Genomic DNA, 25,163 nt, shown 5'->3' on the forward strand with positions numbered 1-25,163 from the left:
TGCTTAGATCAATGGGACTAGAAATGAAGTATACTCCTTGCTTTGTCACAGAGTAGCCACCACTTGTTCACTTTAGGTCATTACTAAAAGCACAATGATTGTAGGATATCAAAAGGAATAATGTTAATGATGGTAAAGTTTTCAAATGCAGTGATGTATACTTAAATATTGGGATCAAATCCTGATTTATTCTGAATAATGATAGGTTCCGTAAGAGGAGTTTTGAAGCGAGTGAGTTAATTAAATCAGTTTTCATTATAAGTCATCTTTGTTTCTTATATGCTAGAAGTGAGGAGGGCCTAACGGTTAATAACAATGTTATTTTATTCTATAGTAAAATTCTAATGGTACATCTGGGCTGTTATTGTTATGCTTTAACAATTGCCAGAAAGATTAAGATACATATAGAAAAGGAAGCACATATATCTTTTAAAATGGAAAAGTAGCAAGTCTCTGACTGTAACTGGATAAGGACATTATTTTTACCATTGCTCATTACTGTTTTCTCTCAATTATTTCCGTGACTTTCCCCTCTCTTTTCATGAGCATAAGAACATTTTATCGTGAAACAAAGTACATTACCTATAAAATTTGACACTTATGCATGCACATGCATACACCATCATTTCTTCCAGAGATGAAGCATATCAATGGCTATCTAGAATTGTTGGGAGAATTCTTGTTAACATTCTGCCACTAAAAGAACTCTGAGTTTTGGGTGTTCCTTTTGTTCAAGTCTACTTGCGATTTGTAGGGTTTTGTTTTTCTTTTTCTTTTTTATTTGTTTTATTTTGATTTTGGTCTGAATCCTCTTCCCCTGGAAGAATAGAGTGGCTGGACTTTCTGAGTCTGGAAATGACAAAGGTAGCAGGGAAGATGACATCTTTAAGCTGCAAGTAATACAGAAATAAAGAGAGGGGTTACCGTGGTATTTATTCATGTTAAAGGGTTGATTGTGTTTAAAGTGCTGGGAACAGGATGATGCTGTGTGTTTGGGTTTGCAACCTAAAGACCTGGTGTGCTGTCCTTTTTACTTTATCATGGATAATTGAGGAAATAATGCTGAGCACTAAGGGAAAGCTTTTACATACGAGGAGTTTATCCTATAGTTGAATCCTATATCCCAGAGGCTTTGAGTAATTAAAGTGTTCATTACTAGAATTCATGTTGAAAAAAATTGGTTTGTTATTTTTTTAAAATGCCACTGAAAACAGAGAGTCATTAGTTTGCTAATGAATGAGTAGCATTATAGTTGTGAATTAACTGTAAATTAAATGTGTAAGAATATATTTATTTAAATCACAGTTCCAGGCTTCTGTTTCAGGATAAAATGTATTAAATTCATTTTACCCTATTCTTTCTACTATTATAACATTCACACACACTCACAAACACACACACACACACAAAAAAAAAAAATCTAACCCAGTGCTTTGCACGTGCTAGGTGAGTGCTCTACTGCTGCACACGTGCAAAGCACTGGGTTAGATCCTCAGCACCACATAAAAATAAATAAATAAAGATATATATATATATATATATATATATATATATATATATATATATATATATATATATATTTACTAGGAGAAAATGTAGGGCTTTAGGACCACAGAATGAACAATGATACTGGGGATAAGATCCAAAAGCACAGGAAATAAAAAGTCGATATCAGAGGAAACACTCTATAGAGACAACCTATAGAATCAGAGAAAATATTGCAACGTGTACATCTGACAAGGGATATAAATACAGAGTACATATCGAATTCCAAAACAAAAACAAAAAATAATCCTGTTATATATGGGCAATAGACGTAAATAGACATTTCTCAAAAGAAGACATACAGATGGGCAACACATGCATAAAAAATGTATCTTATCATCAGGGAAATAAATTTAAATCAAAGCAGCAATGAGATTATCACCTCACCCCACTAAGAATGGCTTGTATAAAAAAGACAAAAAGATTAAAAGCACTAGGGAGGTTATGGAGAAAAAAAGAATCCTTGCACACTGGTGGGAATGTAAATTAGTTTATCCATTATGGAAAACAGTATGGGGTTCCTCAGAAATTAAAAATAAAACTACCATATGATCTAGCAAACACATTACTGGGCATATATCCAAAGGAAATGAAGTCCAAAAGAATAGATAAATATTTGAGACAATAAATACTTTTAACCTGATTTAAACATTATGCAATGTATGCATGTATTGAACATTACATGTTACTCCATTAATATGTAAAAGTTTTGTTTTTGTGTATCAGTTAAAAAAATAGACATTTGCATCCCTATGTTTATTGACCAACACTCCACAGTAGGCAAGAAAGTGGAAACAACCTAAGTGTACATCAGCTGATGAATAAAGAAATGTGGTATATATACACAGTAGTATGCTCTTCAGCCATTAAAAAAAAAATGGGATCCTTTCCAACATGGTTGGAAATGGAGATCATTGTTAATTAAAGAAGCCAGGCAGTAAAGGACAAATACTGCATGTTATGCTTTAGATATGAAGTGTCCTCCAAAGCACATATGTGAGATAATGCAAGAAGGTTCAGAGGTGAATGGATTAGATGATGAAGTCATAATCCAATCAGTGGATTAATACTCTGATAGGGATTAACTGGGTGGCATCTGTAGGAAGGTATGGTGTGGCTATAGGAGGTAGGTCACTGACCCTAATGAGTGGAGTTCTCCTTTGCTTCCTGGTGGCGGTGTCCTGAGCTGCTTTTCTCCTTCACACCTTTCCACCAGGATTTTCTGCCTCATGTCAGGCCCAGAGCAGTGGAGTTGGCCCTCTGTTGTACTAAGACTTCTGAAACTATGATCCCCAAATAAACTTTTCCTCCTCTAAAATTGATCTTGTCAGATCTGTGGGTCATAGCAACGTAAAAGCCTACTAAAACACTGCATGATCTAATGTGGAATCTAAAAATTAATTTCTTAGAAGTTGAGGATAGTATAGTGGTTGTCAGAGGTAGGGGCCTGAGGTGGAGGGTAGTTTGACCAACGAGTACTAAGTTTTCGTTAAAGTAGAAGGCTCTGGAGTACTATTGCACAATGCAGTGACTATAGATAACAATTACATATTGTACCATCAGAAAGCTAGAATAAAGAATTTCTAAAGTTTTCTTCAAAAGAATGGATAAATGTTTGAGAAAATAAATACTTTTAACCTAATTTAAACATTATGCAATGTATGCATGTATTGAACATTACATGGTACCACATTAACATGTACAATTTTTATATTTTTGTATGTCAGTTAAAAGTTTTTTAAAAGTAACATCAAAGCAAGTTGTAAAAAGCAAATCTTTAACTCAAAATGAGTAGTAAATCTGACACACGGATAAAAACATGTAAACTAAAACATTTATAGGAAAACACTGGAATAAGATAAATCTTTGTGACTAGGGCTCAAAGTTCTTAAGCATGATACCAAAAGAATAATCCATTTAAAAACAAACAACTTTTGATCTACAAACAACCCTATTAAAGTGAATGTAAAGACAAGCCATAAACTGGGAGAAGAATTCTTGCAAATCACACATCAAACAAAGATCTTGTATCCAGCACACACTAAGAACTCTGTAATTTCAATAGTATGAAATAATTCAATTAGAAAATAGGAAAAAGTTTTGAACAGACAACTTTAGACAGAGAAATATGACAAATTAAGTATATAAAAATGCTTAAAATTGTTTGCTTTGAGAGATATGCAACTACAGGCCTGAAATGCAACTACACACTTATCAGAATGGCTAAAATAAAAAGAATTAAGAATGTGGACCAACCGACACTCTCATACATTGTGAGAATTTAATTAGTATAGCCATTCTGGGAAATAGTTTGGCAGTTTTCTATACCATATGATCCAGCAATTACATTCCTGTACATTTATCCTAGGGAAATCTATACTCAGATTCACACAGAAACCTATATACTCATATGTATAGCAACCTAATTTGTAATAACCCAAATCTGAAAACAACCATAAAATATCCTTCCAGGGATAAATAAACTACGGTACAATCAGTTTAGTAGACTATTACTCAATTAATTTGACATGTTTTGATTATTGTTCTTGATTTGATTTTAAAGTCAGTACGTAGACACAAGCTGTATGTATCAATGCCACCCAGAATATACTACCGATATACACTGCTTGAATGGATCTCAAAGCATAATGATGGGTGATAAAAAGCCAATTTCAAGAGATTAAATATGGATTCCTTTTATAACACTTTCAAAATGACTATAGCAATAGAAAACAGATCAGTGATTTCCAGGGATTATTGAGGTTTGGGGAAGGATGTGACTCTCAAGAGGTAGCATAAGAGAGTTTGTTTTGATGGAACAGTTTGTAGTCTTGATTGTGGTGGTGATTACATGAGTCTAAACATGTTAGATATAAGTGCATGTTAAAATTGATGAAATGTAAATAAATCCTGGAACTGGAATAGTTCATAGTATTCTGTAATGTCAATATCCTGCTTTTGATAATGTGCTGTGGTTAAATAATATGTTCTAGTTGAGGAAAACATTATGGAAAGTACATTATAACTCTGCTTCCCCCAACCCCAATAGTAGGGATTGAACCCAGGAGTGCTCAATCCCTGAGCTACATCCCCAGCCCTTTTTTGTTTTGAGACAGTGTCTCTCTTAGTTATCCAGACTTGACTTTAAACTTGAGATCCTCCTACCTCAGCCTACCAAGTACCTGGTGTTACAGGCATGCCCTCTGTGCCTAGCTCTGAGTATTTTTCCAGTTGATCATGCATCTTAAATTATTTGAAAATGGAAAGTAAAAAGAAAAATGTTGAAGATTTTGAATGGTTTAGAAAATGAATTGGTTACAATGCCATTACCTCTGTTAAGGTAGTTTGAGAAAAGTGATCTTCAGGAGATTTTAAAAAATGAATAATGGGATGCCAGAGAAATTTATGCTAACAGTGTGTTCTTAGTGTATGACTAAATGCATGGAAAAGTGAGAAAAAAACTCCATCATGGAAAAGAGCAGAAAAGCAAAGCCAGTAAAAGAGTGTAACTCAGTCTTTTATTTAAAACAAAACTGCAATCTCTTTGAACAGGAAGAAAGTATCATCCAGTTTCCCTTTTGAAATGACTTCATCTTTTTATCTTGTGTAAGATGCTGCAAACCATTCATGAGCTTGCTTCTGCATCCTCTCTTCTCTCCTCTTTTCTCTTTTTCTTTCTCCATTACCCCTGCCCTTCTTTTATTTTTTTGAATCTTTTTAAAAAATTGTTCCTCTTAGACATATGTTGACAGTAGAGTGTATTTTGACATACATATATCAAATATAAATTAATTAGGATCCCATTCTCGTGGTTGTACATGATGTGGAATTTCACTGTGGTATATTCGTATATAAACATAGGAAAGTTATGTCAATTCATTCTACTGTACATCTTCCCTTCCCTCATCCCTTCCCTTCATTCTCCTTTGTCTAATCTGATGAACTTCTATTCTTCCCCTCCCCCACTCCCACTTCTTGTGTGTTAGCATCCACATATCAGAGAGAACATTCAGCCTTTGATTTTTTGATTTGGCTTACTTTACTAGGAATAATGGTCTCAAGATCCATCCATTTACTGGCAAAAGTCATGAAGTTATTCTTCTCTATAGCTAAGTAATACTTCATTGTGTATGTATACCATATTTTCTATATCCATTCATCTATTGATGAGCACTTAGGTTGGTTCCATAACTTAGCTATTGTAAATTGTTCTGGTATGAACATTGATGTGGCTGCATCACTGTAGTATGCTGATTTTAAGTCCTTTGTGTATATAGTGAGGAGGGGGATAACTGGGTCAAATGGTAGTTCCATTCTTGGTTTTTTGAGGAATCTCCGTACTGCCTTCCATATTGGTTGTACCAATTTACAGTCCTACCAACAATGTATGAGTGTACCCTATTCCCCACATCCTCACTAACATTTATTGTTACTTGTCTTCTTGATTATTGCCATTCTGACTGGAGTAAGATGCAATCTCAGTGTAGTTTTAATTAACATTTCTCTAGTTGATGGAGATGCTGAACATTTTTTCATATATTTGTTGACCATTCAAGTTTCTTCTGTGAAGTTTCTGTTCAGTTTCTTTGCCCATTTATTGATTGAGTTATTTGTTTTGTTTTATTTTTGTTAAGTTTTTTGAGCTCTTTATATATCCTAGAGATTAATGCTCTACCTGAGGTACAGGTGGTGAAGATTTTCTCCCATTCTATAGGCTCTCTCTTTGTGCTCTTTATTGTTTCCTTTGTTGTGAAAAAATGTTTTAGTTTGATTCCATCCCATTTATTGATTCTTAATTTTATTTCTTGCATTTTAGGAGTCTTGTTGAAGAAGTCAATTCTTTTTTTTTTTTTTTTTTAAGGAAGTCATTTCTTATGATGACACAATGGAAAGTTGGTGTGCATTTTCTTCTACTGGGCACAGCATCTCTGGTCTAGTTCCTAGGTCTTTGATCCACTTTGACTTGAATTTTCTGTAGGATAAAAGATAGGGGTTAAATTTCATTCTGCAACATATGGATTTCCAGTTTTCCCAGCACCATTTGTTGAAGAGGCCATCCTTTCTCCAATGTATGTTTATGTCGCATTTGTCTAGTATGAGATAACTATATTTATGTGGGTTTGTCTCTCTGTCTTCTATTCCATTTGTCTTCTTACCTGTTTTGGTGACAGTACTGTGCTATTTTTGTTACTATAGGTCTGTGAGATCTGGGATTGTGATACCTACTGATTCACTTTTCTCACTAAGGATTGCTTTGGCTATTCTGGGCCTCTTATTTTTCCAAATAAATTTCATGACTGCTGTTTCTATTTCAATGAATAATATCATTGGAATTTTAATAGGATTTACATTAAATCTGTATAGCATGTTTGGTAGTGTGGCCATTTTGATAGTTCTGTCTATTCAAGAACATGGGAGATCTCTTCATCTTCTAAGGTTTTCTTCAATTTCATTCTTTAATGTTTTGTAGTTTTCATTGTACAGGTCTTTCACCTCTTTTGTAGATTTATTCCTAAGTATGTTTTTTTTTTAAGACTATTGCAAATGGCGAATTTTTCCTGTTTCTTTCAGTTGATTCATCATGAGTGTATAGGAACATAATTAATTTTTATGTGTGCTAATTTTGTATCCTGCTACTTTGCTGAATTTGTTCTAGAAGTTTCCTCATAGAGTTTTTTTTTTTGGGGGGGGGGGTTCTAAATATAGAATCATGTCATTGGCAAATAGGAATAGTTGGAGCTCTTTTTTCCTATTCATATCTCTTTATTTTTTTTCTTTTTCCTAATTGCTCTGGCTAAAGATTCAAGGAATCTGTTGAATAGAAGTGGTGAAAGAGGGCATTCTTGTCTTGTTCCAGTTTTTAGAGGGATTGCTTTCAAATTTTCTCCACTTAGAATGATGTTGGCCTTGGGCTTAATGTGTATAACTTTTACAATGTTGAGGTATGTTTCTGCTATCCCTAGTTTATCTAGTGTTTTGAACATGAATGAATGTTGTCTTTTATCAAATGCTTTTTCTGCATCTGTTGAGATAATCATGTGATTCTTGTCTTGAAGTTTATTGGTGTGATGAATTATATTTATTGATTTCTGTATGTTGAACCAACCTTGCATCCCTAGGATGAAACCCACTTGATCACAGTACACTCTTTTAAATATGTTTTTGAATGTGATTTGCTGGTATTTTATTAAGATTTTTTCTAATCTATGTTCATCAGGGATATTGGTCTAAAGTTTTCTTTCTTTGATGTGTCTTTTTCTGGTTTGGGTATCAGGATGATACTAGCTTCATGGAGTGAGTTTGGAAGGGTTCCCTCCTTTTCTGTTTAATGGGATAATTTGAGGAGTGTTGATGTAAATTCTTCTTTGAAGGTCTTGTAGAACTCAGATGAGGATTGGTCCTGGGCTTTTCTTTATTGGTACGCTTTTGATGATGTCTTCAATTTCGTTGCTTGAAATTGATCTGTTTGAATGTTCTATGTCCTCCTGATTCAATTTGGGTAGGTCATATGTCTCTAGAAATCTGTCGATGTCTTCAAGATTTTCTATTTTATTGGAATATAAATTTTCAAATTAGTTTGTGATTATCATCTGTATTTCAGTAATATCCATTGTGATATTTCCTTTTCATCATGAATTTGAGTTTTCTCCTTCTCTTTGTTAATGTGGCTATAGGTTTATCAATTTTACTTATTTTTTCAAAGAACCATCTTTTCGCTTTGTTGATTTTTAAATATTTTTGTTTCAATTTCATTGATTTCTTCTCTGATTTTTAATTATTTCCTGTGTTCTACTGTTTGATTACTTCTTCTAGGGGTTTGAGATGTAATATTAGGTTAGTTATTTGGTGTCTTAAAATTCTCTTAATGAATGAGTTCAATGCAATGAATTTTACTCTTAGAACCACCTTCATAGTGTCCCAGAAATTTTGATGTTTTGTCACTATTCTCATTTACTTCTTAAGTATTTTTTTATTTCATTCCTTATTTCTTCTGCTGATCATTGGTCATTAAACAGTTTATTATTTAGTCTCCAGGTTAGCCTTTGTCTAGTATGAAATAACTATATGTATGAGGGTTTGTCTCTGTGTCTTCTACTCCATTTGTCTTATTACCTGTTTTAGTGACAGTACTGTGCTGTTTTTGTTACTATAGCTCTGTAGTCTAAACTAATATCTGGGATTGTGATGCCTACCAGTTCACTTTTCTCACTAAAGATTGCTTTGGCTATTCTGGGCCCCTTATTTTTCCAAATGAATTTCATAACTACTTTTTCTATTTCTATGAATAACATCATTGATTTCTTAATTTCATTCCATTATGATCTAATAGAATGCAACATATTATCTCTTTTTTGTTTTTATATTTGCCAAGAGTTGCTTTGTGGCCTTAGATATGTTATTTTAGGGAGGATCTGTGTGCCGCTCAGAAGAAAGTGTATTCAATCATTGATGGAGGAAATATTTTATTTATGTCTGTTAAGTCTAAATTATTAATTTTTTTGGTTCAGTAGCTTCTTTATTTTATTTATTTATTTGTTTGTTTATGTATTTATTTTTGTGGATCTATTCAGTGATATAAAAGCAGGTTAAAGTCACCCAGTGTTTTTGTGTTATTGTCTATTTGCTTCTTGAAATTGAGAAGGGTTTATTTGATGTATGTAGATGCTCCATTGATTGGTGCATAAATATTTACAATTCTTAATATCTTGTTGATGTATAATTCTCTTAAGCAGTATGAAATGACCCTCTTTGTCCCTTCTGATTAACTTTGCGTTGTAGTCTTCTTTATCTGTTATGAGGATAGAAACCCCTGCTTGTTTACAAGATCCATGTCAATGCAATGTTTTTTTCCCATCCTTTCACCTTCATTCTGTGGATAACTTTACCTATGAGGTGAATCTCTTGGAGCCAGTATATTGTTAGTTCTTGTTTTTTAATCCAATCTACCAGTCTGTGTCTAGATTGATGAGCTTAGGCCATTTACATTCAATGTTATTATTGAGCAATGAATTTTATTCCCTGATTCACTGTTCTTTTAGCATAGTTCCACCCTTTGCTAGTTTTCACTCTCCTTTTTTTAAAAAAAAAAAAGTAAAACTTTTAATAGCAAATTGAGTATATTCAAATGGAAAAAGCAGATTCACTGCAGAATGATAAAATTATGAAATATCCTTCGCTCGGTACATTCAGCATTTGTATTTTTTCTTTCCAATATACCCTGCCACCTTTCCCCTGTACATTTCTATTACTTTCCCCATATGTTCCATGGACAGATTCCTTCCTCCCCACTCAGTAATACAGAAACTTCACCCCTAGGCAAACTACAATGACTACCATTAAATTTTTAAAATATGCTCTTTGACCTTCCTAACATGTAGGTAATTCCACTCCTTTCCCCTCATCACCAAATAAACAGTTAGCTTCCACTCTTCTGGACAGAGATGATGTTGTATTCCTAGATGTTCTAGATATATGTTGGTGTGAGGAAAGCGATAGTTGCAGCCACCTAAATTGTTTTCTCCAATAATTCTTTCAAAGGGGATATACAAGAAATAAACTTCCTAAATTCTTCCATATCAAAAAATATCATTGTTTTACCCTGAAAATCAAATGCCAATTTGGTTGGATACAGGATTCTAGGGTGAAAGCCTTTCTCCTGAAGCACTTTTATGATGTTGCTCCATTGACTTCTTGCATCCAGGGTGCCCAGTGATAAGTCAGCTGTCAATTGGATTCTTGTACCTCTGTAGGTGATTTCTTTTTTCTCTCTAGAAGCCTTTAGGATTTTCTCTTTATCACTACAATTCAAAAACTTCACTAAGATATGTCTCAGAGTGAGTCTGTTTTTGTCAGTCATGCTGGGGATTCAGTGAGCACGCACTATCCCAGACTAGAATCCCAAAGTTCTGGAAAATTTTCTTCAGTTATTTCCTTCAATATGTCCTCTGCTCCATTCTCTTCTGGAATTCCTATCAAACGGATGTTGGCACTTCTGAATCTATCCTCTCTCCCTTAGTGTTTCTTTATTAATTATCTGCTTGGCCATCTGTGCTGAGAGCCACAGCCGAGTCGGAATGGCCCCTGGCATTTTGCCAATAGTATTGGTTGAGAGGCAAGCCATTAAGATGATGCTGGATTGATTTGGTTGTATATTAGACCTGTACTGTCCGCCTCGGCCTGCTACTTTGGAGTTCTTGCGGGGATTCCCGGAGAGTTCCCATTGGTTGGGGAAGTGCTGGAGGAGGGATTTCCGGTTGGTGGTTCCTGGAGGAGGCGCGTGGCATTCGAGAGAGTTCCTGGGGAGCGTGTGTGGAGTGTGCTGGTGGAGTTCAGAAATAGTTTGTTCCTGCATCAGTGGCTCGTGATTTGTGCCCAGCCAGACTGTGGCAATCTGTACGGTATCCTTAGAGAATTCTTCCATCTCATCATCTAGATTGCTCAATCTTTCTTCAAGGATGTCTGTTCTACCACTCAAATCTTCTATTGAATTGTTAGTTTCCAAGATATCTGGAAGGCATTTTTTTTTTTTATTTTTCCAATCTCTTCTCCCATCTCTCTGAAGATACTGATCACAGTTGTTCTATAGTTTCTTTCTGTTTCCTGGATTAGGTCTGCATCTTTGGATGTTGGTGTTTGAAGAGTCTTCCACGTAAAAAACCCTCCTACTTCTTCTTCCTCCTCATTCTCAGAATTCCATACATTACTGAAAACCATAATCTCTTCATTAGCTCCCATCTTTCCCATTACAATTGTTGCAGGAACACAGCAGACAGGTTGAATCCTGTTTCTCACATAATATTGAGTTGTCTTCGCCCTCCTCCTCCTCCTCCCAACAGTCTTCCTCCTCTTCCCCAGAGGTCTCCTCTTCCTCCATCTCCTCTTCCTCCATCTCCTCTTCTCCTTCCTCTTCCATGTCACAGGCCTCTTCTTCCTCTTCTGCCCTCACATAAAAGATGTCATCCTCGTGGGTCTCTGAGTCTTCTCCTGTCACCTCAAAGGTAGGGATTCCTTTATCCTTCCACTCCGAAAACTCTTCCTCCCAAGTCTCTATGCCCTTCACTCTGGCCTAGTGACTTTTACCTCTTTGATGAATAGGAAATGCAAGCCATCACTTGCTGTTCCTCCTGCTTCATGTTTTGAATTTACTAGTTTTACCCCCTTTTACAGGAATCCCACATTCTCCTCCTTGATTTGGTTTTTCTTTCTGTCAGAGTACACAGTTTAGTATGTATGACAGGTTTTTGGCTGGTAAATTTTCGTAAACTTTGCAGTCTAAAAATGTCTTCATTGCATCATCACATTTAAATGCTAATTTGACCTCACACAGAAATTCTGATTCAAAGTCATTTTCTCTCAAAATGTTGAAAATGTTGCTACTGCTTACTGACTTTCAAGGTTGCTGATGCCAGAGGGTCTGCAGCCAGGGTGAGCATGGCTCCTTCATCCATCAGCATTTCTTCTTCTCTTGATGCTTTGACAGTCTTCTCTTTGTTACTGAAGCTCTGGAGGTTTTCTTCTTCCATTTCTTTTGCTGCTCCATCCTCCCTTTTCTTTCTCCTCTCTTTGTCAGGCAGTTGTATGTGGTGACTGCCATTTCTACATGTGTCATAGTTAATACCTGAGGCTTCTTCCATCCCTTCAGTGGCTTGGTAACTTTGGGGCTCATTCTGGGATAATTCCTTACCTTGATTGCTAGTGGACAACTCAGCTCGTCTATTTCCTTGCTTCTAAAAGTTGTTTTCAGTACACTCAGCGATTTTAGAATTTTTTTCTTCTTTTTCCCCCAACTCTGGTTTTTGTGAAGCTAAATCTTTTGCTTCTTGCCACTCTTCCCTGCTACCACAGTGCTCTGTATCTTTTGTTTCAGATATATCACTTTTTACTAACATTTCCTTAAGTCACTTTTCAGGGTTTCCCTCGTCTCGTAAAACATCAGGACCTGCATTTCCAACAAGACCTTAAATTTCTCCATAATAGTTGTTAATATATAATGTTTGTATTTGAAATCTAACATCTGAGGTATCTTCTCATCACTTCCTATTAGCTGCTTTCTTTTGACCCAGGTGGTTTGTTCCTGTTCTTTTGCAAGTCCAGACATTTTTGATCGTACAGTCGACATGGTGCTGTATTGTCCAGATCATATTGTTTTCCCTTTTGAAGAGTAACTTTAGTTTTTGCACACTGGCTAGGCTCCAGAAATTTAGATTCCTCAAAAAACTCTCATCCACTTGCATGCCTCTGCCAGGAACAGACCAGTTTCACAGAGCACAATGTGGCCTACCGTGCAGCAGTCTCCACCTGGGAGGAGATCGATGCTGCAGTGCTGCGCGGTGAACCTCACTCTCATTTTTAATTTCCAGGACCTTCTAGCTTTGAGGGTGTGGGTTGAGAAATCAGCTGAGATCTGGATTGGTTTCCTTCTAATTATGACCAGTCATTTTTCTCTGGCAGCCTTTAAAATTCTATTCTTATTTTATATGTTAGGTATTTTTGTAATAACATGCCTTGGTGTGGGTCTGTTGTAATTTTGTATATTTAGGGTCCCACAAGCCTCCTTGATGTGATTTTATATTTCATTCTTAATGTTTGGGAAATTTTCTGATATTATTTCTTTGAAAGATTGTGCATTCCTTCGGTTTGTATCTCACTCTTCATCCTTCCCAATAAATCTTAAATTTGGTCTTTTTCTATTATCCCTTATTTCCTGTAAGTTCTGTTCATGTTCTCTTACCATGTTTTATCCGTGGTCAACTTTAATTTCAAGATTATGTATTTTTGTCTTCATTGCCTGAAACTTTGTCTTCCAAGAGGTCTAGTAAGTTGGTCATGCTTTCCATTGAAGTTTGAATTTGATATATTGATTCCTTCATTTTGATGATTCCTGCTTCATTTTTTCCAGAATCTCTATCTTTAAGGAAGTGATCTTTCACTTCCTATATTTTGTCTCTGAGGTCACTCCTTATATCATCCTTTACCTCAAAGGTCAGTTTAACTATGAATATTCTAAACTTCTTCTCTGATATTTGTTCCACTGTAGTGGCAGTGGTTGTTGAAGTATCTTGGTTTGTTTAATGTGATTTGTTTTCTTGCTTTTTTTACGTTGTTTGTGTGTCTTCCAATCTAAGAGTATGGATCTGAGACAAATAATAACAACCGATCACACATGTACATCATTAAACAAATAGTTCCTGCTGTGACCTCTACAATCTTTTTTTTAAAATTTGTTTTAATTAGTTATACATGACAGTACAATGACTTTGATATATCATACACTTGAATCAGATGGTATATAATTTCTCATTTTTCTGAGTGTACAGGTTGCAGAATCATATTGGTCATACAATCACATATATATACACAGTGATAATAATGTCTGTTTCATTCTACTATCTTTCCTATCCCCCCATCTCCTCCCCTCCCCTAGCATCACTTCTCTCTACCTAATCTAAGGTAACGCTATTCTTTTTTTTTTTTCTTTTCCTCTCACATCTTCATACATGTAAGTGAAGTCAGGCAATCCCCAAAAAACAAATGTCAAATATCTTCTCTGATATAAGGGGAGTGACTCAAAATGGAGTAGGGAGGAGAAGCATAGGAAGAAGATTACCTCTAAATGGGGAAGAGAGGTGGGAGGGAAAGGGAGGGAGAAGGGGAATTGCATGGATAGTGGAAGGAGACCCTCTACAATCTTAATTGTCCCAATAAACAGAAATGATGTGATTAATTATTGTCCACAGTTAAAATAATAAGTTTTAGTGTACAATTCTAGATGGTGAACAGGGAGAGAGCAGAAGTGATGATGAGAGAGGAGGAGAGAAAATAGAAGTAAACAATTAAAGAAATATTGAAGGAGAGAATAATAGAAATTGGGCATCAGCAGAAAAAAAGAAAGAGAATCAAGGGAAACATAAGTGAGAGAAAAAAAATCTAAAAAATAGCTGGGCACAGTGGTGCACACCTATAATGCCAGCAGCTCGGGAGGCTGAAGCAGGAGGATCAGCCAGCCTCAGCAAAAGCGAGATGCTAAGCAACTCAGTGAGACCCTGTCTTTAAATAAAATACAAAATAGGGCTGGGGATGTGGCTCAGTTGTCAGGTGCCCCTGAGTTCAATCCCTGGTAGTCTCTCCTGCCAAATTAAAAATTAAAAATTTTTTTTTTTTTGCTTTTTAAAAATTTGTTCTAATTAGTTATACATGACAATAGAAAGCATTTTTACACATCATACATAAATGGATTATAATTTCTCCTGGCTGTACATGATGTAGAATCACACGGGTCATATAGTCATTTGTGTACATAGGATAATAATATCATTCATTCTACTATCCTTCCGACCCCCATTTCACTCCCCTCTACCTAATTCAAAGTAACTCTCTTCTACCTCACTGGCCCGCTTCCATTGTGAAATTAGTATCTGCATATCCAAAAAAAATTCAGCCTTGGTTTGGGGGATTAGCTTACTTCACTTAGCATGATATTCTTCATTTTCATCCATTTACTGGCAAATGCCATCATTACATTCTTATTTAAGTCTAAATTATATTCAATTGTACATATATACCACAGTTTCTTTATCCATTCATCTGTTGAAGGACATCTAGGTTGGTTCCATAGTTTAGCTATTGTGAATTGAGCTGCTATAAACATTGATGTGGCTGCGTCACTGTAGTATGCTGATTTTAAGTCCTTTGGATATAGCCCGAGGAGTGGGATAGCTGGGTCAAACAGAGGTTCCATTCCAAGTTTTCTGAGGAATCTCCATACATATCAAAACTGAAATATACTAATTAAACATCCTAGTCCTCAAAATACTGATCAATGAAAAATAACTGCCTTCAAAATATGCTACAAATGAAAAAAATCAACAAGTATGAATATGTATAAGTGTCTATGAACTATTCAGGTCACAATTAAACAGAAAAAAATGAAAAATAAATTAAAATTTAAAAAGGGTCTTCATGAAAAGTTAAAGAATTGTGTCCATTGGAGTTCAAAAGATTCTCAGTTTTCCTTTTCAGTAGTGTTATGTGTGGTAGGCTGGAGTGTGATATCTGTTCCACCCTCAGGGTGGAGTTCCTGAAGTTTAAGAATAAATCCTGTAGGTGAAACTTCTGGAAGCAAGGATGAGACTTAGGTAGGTTCCAGCTTCTTCATTGAAGGGAGATTCACCTGAAGATATTAAATCAGCACACTGCAAGGGCCCAACAGTTCCCGATCCATGCTTGAAGACTGCACCCCAGGAATTTCCCGGGGGTTCCACTTGCCTGGTTGAGGAGCTAATCGTTAGTCCCCTCCATCACCTATGGATCCCACATTTCCTGGACTTTCAGGTTCAGTCTCCAAATTCAATTACTCCGGACCTGTATAAAAGGCCAAGTTGCCATTTGCCAAGAATTTGCTCCACCGGCTGCTGGCCCACACACCATGGCCACAAAATAATTCCTTCCTCTGTCCTCTGTGGGCAGCTGAGAGAGGTGTGGCTTCTTTCCTACACAAGGATATTGCATAGATTGACTTTCATTCATCAGGCAACATCTTTGATCTCTGATTTCTCTGTACCCAGTCATGTCACAGGCCTAAAAATGCAAGTTCTTTTAATTCCCGTATCTCTCCACTTTGCTCTATTGCTGGTGCCACGAGTGGTGGCAGCAGTGGTGGCACTGGGAATTTCTTTTTTATTTATTATATCCAACCTACTGAGTCCCCAGTCTGCTTTGAATGTCCATTATTAATTCCCAGTAAAGTTCCCTGCCCTCCCACCGCATTTTTAATCCACCCTGCTGAGAAGCTGCTGATCTGTTTTCTTGGTTTCATGCCACAGAGCAGCCAGTAAAATGACCTCCTGTATCCTACCATCTTGAAAACCCCCTGCCCTTGTTTTAAAAGAGTAACTGCCACATGTGTCACATTTCCTTATATTTTGGCTTTGAGGAAAGATCCTAATGAAGCATGTCAATTAAAAGGATGATGGAAAACCTTTCTGAAATTCAATCTTAATTTTCTAATTATACTGTTTTTTACTCGATTACTTAAGCTGATATAAGACATAGGAATTAGGCTGCACATTTTGGAAAAAATTTGAGGTGCTTAAGAAATAGATTTTTTGTGTATTTTTATTTAAGATTAGCAGAATCTTGCTCTTCATGTAAACCTAGCTTTTTTCTTCTCTCGTCATTGAAGGGAATCTTGTTTGCACTGTTTTCTTTGAATGAAATGTGTCTGTTTCATTCTCTGAATATTTTTGTGGCCATTATGGTGGCAAAAAATATTACCAACATTTTTCTGATGTATATGACTCTTGAATCTGGATTACACATTTTCTAGAGACCACCTGAAATACCCAGAGATGTCAGAAAACTATCTCAGAGATCCTTGGTAGAATAAATAATCCTTAATTGTTTGTTGCTTTCTGTGGATTAATAGAATTTCCATTTTTTAAAAGTAGTTTTAAAATGCTTGACACAGATGTGTAGGGAAATTATAACCAACAGTTTCTAAGATGTAAAATTCAGTCAGTTGCTTCTTTACTCATCAGGATAACTTTCCTGTTCTTTACTATATAGTAACTATTTGCATTTGCTGTCATGTGTCAGTACAACAGTCTATAAACTATGTGTCTTGATATCTTTTCTCCATTAAGTTTCCACACTTAAATTTTACAGAACAGCCATAGAGAAATTGGGTTCTTGAAGCACTTGGTAGTCTACTTGGGCCTGAGCTATTATATTGTCCTTACTACTTGCAACAGATTGTTCTTTGCTACAGGAATGTAAAAAATACCTCCATACCATCTTATTACTAGAGAAATATTCTCATTTAATATGCTACAAACAGTATGGTAATTTCCATTCTTGGCTTTTAAAAATGAAAAGGCTTTTGACTTTCTTTTTCATGGTTATTAACTATGCCCAGAATCTTCATTTTAATTATCACAATGCAGTGCTTCACTTCTCTTATTTACTTTCTTACTTTCTGCTTTAGTTTTTAAAATAATTTTAGAAAAATAAAACTGGATTATTTCCAAAACATCAAAATGCTTTCATCATACTATTACGAATCTTTTCTTCATTACCAATACAAAACTGGATACTGCAAATATTTTTAAACAAACAAACCAAAACTGCTTATAGTCTTATGCTTAGAGCACACACAGAGCACAATAAAGTTTAACTTATCTGGCTTGATGCATTCTATGTCTTAACTCCTTCCGGTAGAAGGAAAGTTCTTAGAGAGGAGCTAGAAGGATCCTCTGGAGCTCTGATTCTTAATCTTCAGCACAAAGTATTCGTAGGTATGTATCCAGATATTCTATAAGCCTATGCTTCCTTGCATTTTATATGGAAGACATCATGGAGGAATAGAGAAGGACACTGGACAATGGATTTGAGAAACCTCAATTCTATAGTCTGGCTTGCCAACTACTAATTTATTTTTGTGATTGTGTATATCCCCCATCCCTTAAATAGGTTTTTGTTTTTGTTTGGTTTTGCTTGCTTGTTTGTTTTGCAGTGTTGGGGATCGAATCCAGAACCCCATGCATGCAAGGCAAGAAATCTACCACTAAGCTACACCACCAGTCCAAAATAATAATTATTGAGCATTTACATTTTGCAAGAGATGCCTAGAGATGTTGTTTATTTTGACTAAATTTGACTAAATTTTTAATTTGTCAATTTAGCCTTTTTCACAATGTTTTTGGTCGTAGTTACTCTGGAAAGGTAAGTGAAGGAAATTACATTGTGGCTGGGAAATTAGTACGTTGATAAGGCTTTTATGTGTGTATAGGGAAAATCTTCCTAAATACTCATAGGGGGAAAAAAAGTGATTTGGAATGGAAATGTAGCTCATTGACCTTAGGTGCCATCCCCAGCACCAAAAACATTTTTAAAAAATTAAAAATTACATGTATCCAGTATAAAGAAATAAAGTCTGGTAGATTATAAGGATAAATAAAATAGTATGTTTACGTTAAATCTGAGCATATATATCTCATTTAGCCTCATAGTGCCTCTGAGAAAGAAGGGTAGATCAACAGGGAAAGGTTATAGAGGGAGGTAATTTTTGTCTCCACTTTAAATTAGCAAATTCAAAGAAAATCACACAATTGAGTTCATAGCAGATTGTAAGTAACATAATCATATCTTAAGCCTCTCTGCAGTACTCTATCATTAGAGCATATTGTCTCAAGTAGTTTTGTCAAATTTTCCTCCTGTTTCTAAAACTTATCATTACAAGGAGCTGGAATATTGATGAATCTAACTTTAAGAAAACTCCTTATTTAAAAAAAACTAGCATTGTCACTGATTTTAAAACAGAAGAAAAAATTCCTCTCCTTTTACCTTAAAAATACCAATTCATTTTTTTCTAGAGTTTTATACTGGTGAGCCTAATCTTATGTGAAACACAAATACTTTTTTTGTTTCTCGCTGTCCTTGTGTTTCTCTGGATCTTTTATGAACAACATCCTTTGAATTTTTTACACATTTAAGTATTAAGTATTGGCAAAAACTAAATACTTGGGCTGTGGTTCTGAACTTTGAGGATTTCATTTAGTGTTATCATTCCAGTCATTCAGTTTCTCTTCTTCACCTTGGAGTGAAGACTTATCATTTCAGGATCAAGCATAATGGTTGTTTCTCCCTTTCTTTATGTTACATAGCTACAACCTAACAGAAAATAAATTATATATTCTTTTTCAGCTTTATTTGAGGCACACAAATCTTCATGAATTAAGCCTCTTTCATAAATTGCCTTTTCCTTTCTCTTGTGTCTCGGTTATTGTGCTTAAAATCTTGGGTTCTAATTAAACTCTTCTCTTAAAAAAGACAGTAGCTGTGCTTTTCTTGCAAGCAGATGAAACCCTTCTTTTAAGTAAAAAAATCCATATTTTCCAAACTAAAGATCAATGTTTTAATAATTATGTCCCTTTAATTTTTTTCCTTAATAAAAAATATGAAGACGAATATATAATAATAGACTAAGATGTGATAATAAGGGAACCTGGATGGGAGCACTTAGTATTGACTTTGTAATAATTCTAATAAGTGCTAAAAGAAAAAAGTTTATTGAAAAATATATGAACATCAATCAAATAAATTTTTTATCCAAATAAATTTTAGAAATGTTCAAGTACTGTATTTCTCACAAATCATGAAAAAAATCTGACAAATGTCAATGTTTATCTACTTTTGTGACAAACTGAGTCAATAATAAAGCTTTGGACTAGTTCAAGAATGGCACTTACTCCCAGGATTCCTTGTATGATACTGTGCGAGAGTAAATAATGTGGGTCTTCCATTCCCACTTGACATCACACTTTTCTATTCTTCTCTAATCTTCTGTGGCTATACCAACAAGACGGGGGTTATTACCTTAGGATTCTTCTTGAATTCATAGTCTCATGTAAAGAATCCATAACTACTACTTGATTGTGAAAACAATATTAACCAAATCTTGCTGAAGTTTATCAGGGCTGTCTCGGATTCATAAGGGCTTTAACTATGAAGTTTCTTGATGATATAGGTTATGCTTTGATCCAAATAAATAAATAAATACGAGCAGCTTGCTATGATATATTTGTCTATGAAAGGTGCCTTTTCCGAAAGTGACTTTATTGCATTATCCTTCAGAATCATTTTTATAGCCTCACCATGCTACCTTTTGTAAGCAAGTCTGTACTTGACAGAACAGATGATATCCCTAGAATGTAGTTGTAGATTTGAGGTTTCTTGATGCTTTATTCAAGGCTTATGTAAATTGAGAACTGATTTTTCCTTGCTATGTTGAGGGAAAAAAAGAGATTCTGCTCCCAGAAGCACTCATTCTTTTTTCCCTTGTGAACCAAACAGCCTGTAATCCTTCTCAGACTAAAGAGTCCTTGTCAAAAATATGCCTGTTAAAATTGTTATTAGGAAAAGGTCATACAAATTAGAACAGAATTGAAACTTTAGAATGGAAAAAAAATAATTCTCATATTAGCTAACCATTTTATAGGAAAGCATAAAATTAGCAAAGTGGACCTCCCAATTAAAACTTGTCATAACACATAACACATTCTTAAAATAACCAGTATAAAACAAGTTCTGTATTCAGTTGTGAGATTACTAATAGCTACCATTAAGGTTGATTTTTCCCCCTTAAAGCTCTATGACTGATATTTTGTTGTTGAATTCATATATCCCTTTACTCGGTATGTTTTACTTCATAATGGAGCAGTAGATTTTGTTAAAACTTAGAGATAGATGGACTTAATAGATAAATTGTAATTTTCATGTAAGATAATTTTATCACAGAGAGTAAGCTCAGAATTCCAAAGTGCTGCTGGAATACATAAACTGTTTTACTTCTTTCATTAAGATCTCAATGTTTACAACTTTTGGGTTCAGAGTTGCACATTCTAGAGACAGAGTGAGAGAAGGGTTGTTGTTGTTGTTTAATATAACTGCTTAATTTCACTTTTGTTTAGTGATATTTTCAAAGTATTTTGTCACTGCAATCTCCCTGAATATGCATGTACATTTTTTATTGGATTTTTCTTATAAGATCCAATCTTTTAAGTTGGATACTTTAATAAGAAATACACTGAATCAGGGGCGGGGCTCATAGAGTGCTCGTCTAGCGTGTGTGAGGCCCTGGGTTTGATCCTCAGCACAATATATATAAATAAAATAAAGGTATTGTGTCAACTACAACAACAACAACAAAATATTAAAAAAAAGAAATACACTGAATCAGTCCTGGCTTATTATTATTTTTACTACTTATCACTTGTGAAGAAAAGTTGACCTCTCTCTACATTTATCTTCATCTTCGTTTCTTTTTCTCTTTGACAGAATCCCAAGGACTGTAGCAAAGCCAAGAAACTGGTGTGTAACATAAACAAAGGCTGTGGCTATGGTTGTCAACTCCATCATGTGGTCTACTGCTTCATGATTGCATATGGCACCCAACGGACACTCATCTTGGAATCTCAGAATTGGCGCTATGCTACTGGTGGATGGGAGACTGTGTTTAGACCTGTAAGTGAGACATGCACAGACAGATCTGGTGTCTCCACTGGACACTGGTCAGGTAAGGAGCTTGTACAGCATGTCAGGCCTCTGGCATGATCAAATTATCAGATTTCTTTTTTTGTTTTTTTTTTTTTAAAATATTTATTTTTTAGTTGTAGTTGGACACTATATCTTTATTGTATTTATTTATTTTTATGTGGTGCTAAGGATCGAACCTAGCCCCTCACACATGCTAGGCAAATGTTCTACCCCTGAGCCATAACCCCAGCCCCAAATTATCAGATTTCTAAGTATAATTTTATGGATCATAGTCATCTTTTACTCTGGATCCATGAATGCTTACATTATCAAAATAAAATCCAGAAGAACAGTATTTTATTTGGAAAGTATTTTATGATCTATTTCATTTCCCATATTCATTTCTGTTTAGATCTAATAAAATTACTTGTTTTTTTTCCAAGGAGTGTAATTTAATATTTTAATAATGATGATGATGATGCAGGTTTCACTTTTTAGGGTTCTTTCACACTGTTGAACTAATTTGATCTTCATAATTATTCTAAAAATAGACCCTGATTCTCAGATGATAGCATGACTGGAAGACTTGTTAAAACATCAGTTTCTGATTCATAAAGTCTGAAGTGGAGCCTGGGTATTTACATTTCTATAAAATTTCCAGATCTCTGGACCACACTCTTAGAACCATTGAGGTAGACTGTGCAGATAACTTATCTCCATTTTATAGTTGAGAACAGTGAAACCTAATTTGTTCATGTGATTTTAATTTTAATAGGAAACATTTGATGAAGAATATTGTGAACTAAAGTACTATGCCAGGCATTCTAAAGAGTCAAAAGATCATTTTTAAAATTTCCTTTCTCTTTAAGGAAATGGAATTAAAGGGACTAGACTATAGATAGAGTTTCTTATGGCTAGTGTAAGGCTCTTTCTCTATAACCTTGATCTAAGGTTGAGCTACCTTTGTTTTAAAATCCTTCTTCTATCATGTAATCTTGAACAAGTTACTTAACCAGGCCTTCAGTAAAATGAGAAGTAATAATAATATTTTGTTTCATTGAACTGTTTGTAGCATTAAATGAAATAATATATGTAATGCACTTACTACAGTACCTGATACAAGAGTTCTAGTAGCTGTTAGCTACTATTAATAGTCTTTATTCACTGACTAAATATGAGTTCCTACAATGTAGCAGATACTGAACTACGTCATTAGTATAAATGGTAAGCAAGGAAATACACTGTTTCTGTACTTACATCTTGTAGGAAGTCAAATATTTTTCAAAAAGATGAGACATTTTAGTTAATATCATGTATCACTGGGCTAAGCACCTTTTTTCACAAGTTACTCTAGATATGGAATAGAAAGCTATGTCATTGGCAGTGAGTATCTTTGGTATAATTCCTGTGGAATTGTGTGTGTGTGTGTGTGTGTGTGTGTGTGTGTGCGCGCGCGCGCGCACGCGCGCGATTTTTTACCTTCTTTGGAAAAAAATTAGTTAATACCTGACTTTCACAGACATGTCATGAAAATTAATTAGGTAATTTCTTTAAAATACTTAGGATTGCTATAAAATGGCCCATATGGATTAAAAGTATTATCTTGTAATGTTTGCCTTCCATAGGATGATTTAGAATTCTTATCCTCTATATCAACATATTTTTTTATTTGTAATTCACTTCATTTTTAAATTGAATCTCTTAATTTAGAACCTTGCTGAGCTTCAGTTTTGAGGTTATGTCTTCTACTCACCTGGACTATAGAGTTTATTGTTAATGCCAACTGATTAGGTGTAAAAAATTAGGAAGATAATAAATTTGTACAGCAGGAAAAGCAGCCAATCTGTCACTGTAACTGTTTTAATTTCTTAGACAGTTTAAACTTCTTTATATAAGTTTATAGCCAGAGTAGGACAGGGTCCTATATTTTATTGTTTCTAGGGAGAGGCATCTTTTTGAGTGATAATCAGTTAATAGAAAAGAAAAAAGGAAAAAATAAACCACACAAACAACAACAACAACAACAAAAAAAAACTGGCCTCACTGAATTTATCAGGTTTTAGTATATAATTTGGCCTTACCTGTATGCTACAAGTGGTTAATTTGTTTATTTTATTTTTAAGGCTTTCTTGTACATTTTGTAGTCTTTAGTGACAACTATAGGATGTGAAGATTAAAAATGGCTTCAACTTCAAACATTCAGAATTTCTTAATGTTACAAGTAAACAGGATCTAGAAACCATCCTTCCTTTACTCACCTGTAATTCAAGGCCTAGTTGAGGTAAGTGAATTATCCAGGGTCTTACAGAAAGCTTGCACATGCAAGGACTCTGGTTAGCACATTCACTTGAACTTACCTCTAATCTGAGTCCCTCCCAATAAACTTGTGCCATATACCTTACCTAGCCAGAATGATAATTAGAGTTATAGAAACTGCCTGGAATGTGTAGGAACTAAATAAAATAATATTTATATCCCTTTCCCCCTATGTTGTAACTTATTCCAAACCTTCCCTACAACTTCCTGTATTAAAGAGTTGTAAGTTGTATTTTCTTCTTGGTTATGGTATAGTTCCTAATTAAAATCATTTTATCATGATAACATAAAATTACAATTTTAATTTAAATAGATTTTTTTTGTCAGCATAGGTATTGTGTAAAATCTTTTTTTCATGCTAATGAAGTGAATTGTGCCTTTAATTAAATAAACTAGTGATTATTTTTAATATGCTTGCAGAACTCATCACAACTAAAATAATTTACATACTAATCTTATATCCAAAAAAGAGATGTATGTTTGAGCTTAGAAATTTTTCTTATTTCAAAAAGTATTGTTGCCATTTATTTTTGTTTGTATATATATTCTTTCTTTCTGTCTCTCTGTTTCTCTCTTTTTCCCTGTATATATATATAATCTTTTAAAGAATTAACATGTTTCCAAGATAAAGAAAGCATAAGCTTCTTGACAGTAATTCTTCAGTTAGCTGTAAATCAACTGTATCTCTTATTGTTCTGACTTGTACAAAGAATCTTAGGATATTTCCTTTGGAAGCACTGTCATGATATTATTATTTCATGCACACTTGATGTGATATGCCTGAGGTGTAGAATTCAGTGAATCTTGGTCAAATATGTAACTAGTATAGGAATTTTTATGCATATAATCATTTTCGTAGCTATATCATACTTTGTTATAGGTTGACTTGTTTTTCTCCTGCATCATTTTACAGTTGTAAAGCCATCTCCTGTACAGTAAGTAATTTTTAAGTGAAGGAAAATATTTAAGATTATGCTCCCAATTAAAAATAATCAGTCTTTCCCATCTCCTATAGATGTTAGATATATTGCTAATATAGATATATTGCTAATAATAAAATGATAAAATGATTGGTTTATTTTTCTATAACACAAGATGCATTCTAAACGTGAACTAATTACATTTAGAAGGTTCCTGATTCTTCCACATCGACTCCTTATGATAATTCAGAATGGTAGTCTTGCCTCTATTTTTAATGGTTTGAAATATCTTCAAAAATTATTGATTTGTTTTTTTAAAATATATTGACTATTTTAGGCTATGTGTGACTA

At 34.5% G+C, this 25,163-nt stretch overlaps 1 protein-coding gene and 1 long non-coding RNA gene across 3 annotated transcripts in view; one reads left to right on the top strand and one right to left on the bottom strand.

Moving 5' to 3' along the window:
- The window catches only part of FUT8 (fucosyltransferase 8), a 349,337-nt gene that overhangs the window by 266,213 nt on the left and 57,961 nt on the right, over positions 1-25,163 (top strand). For both annotated transcript variants that reach the window (XM_081290194.1, XM_081290193.1), the window contains exon 7: positions 21,379-21,616. In XM_081290194.1, the coding sequence (XP_081146320.1) occupies positions 21,379-21,616 (238 nt within the window). The remainder of the gene's footprint in view (positions 1-21,378; positions 21,617-25,163) is intronic.
- LOC308646794 overlaps positions 1-25,163 on the bottom strand; it is a 588,350-nt gene that overhangs the window by 102,783 nt on the left and 460,404 nt on the right. The gene's annotated exons all lie outside the window — the stretch shown is intronic.

This window comes from Spermophilus citellus (genome assembly GCF_964194105.1).
Source record: "Spermophilus citellus genome assembly, chromosome: 4".
Classification (NCBI taxonomy): Eukaryota; Metazoa; Chordata; class Mammalia; order Rodentia; family Sciuridae; genus Spermophilus; species Spermophilus citellus.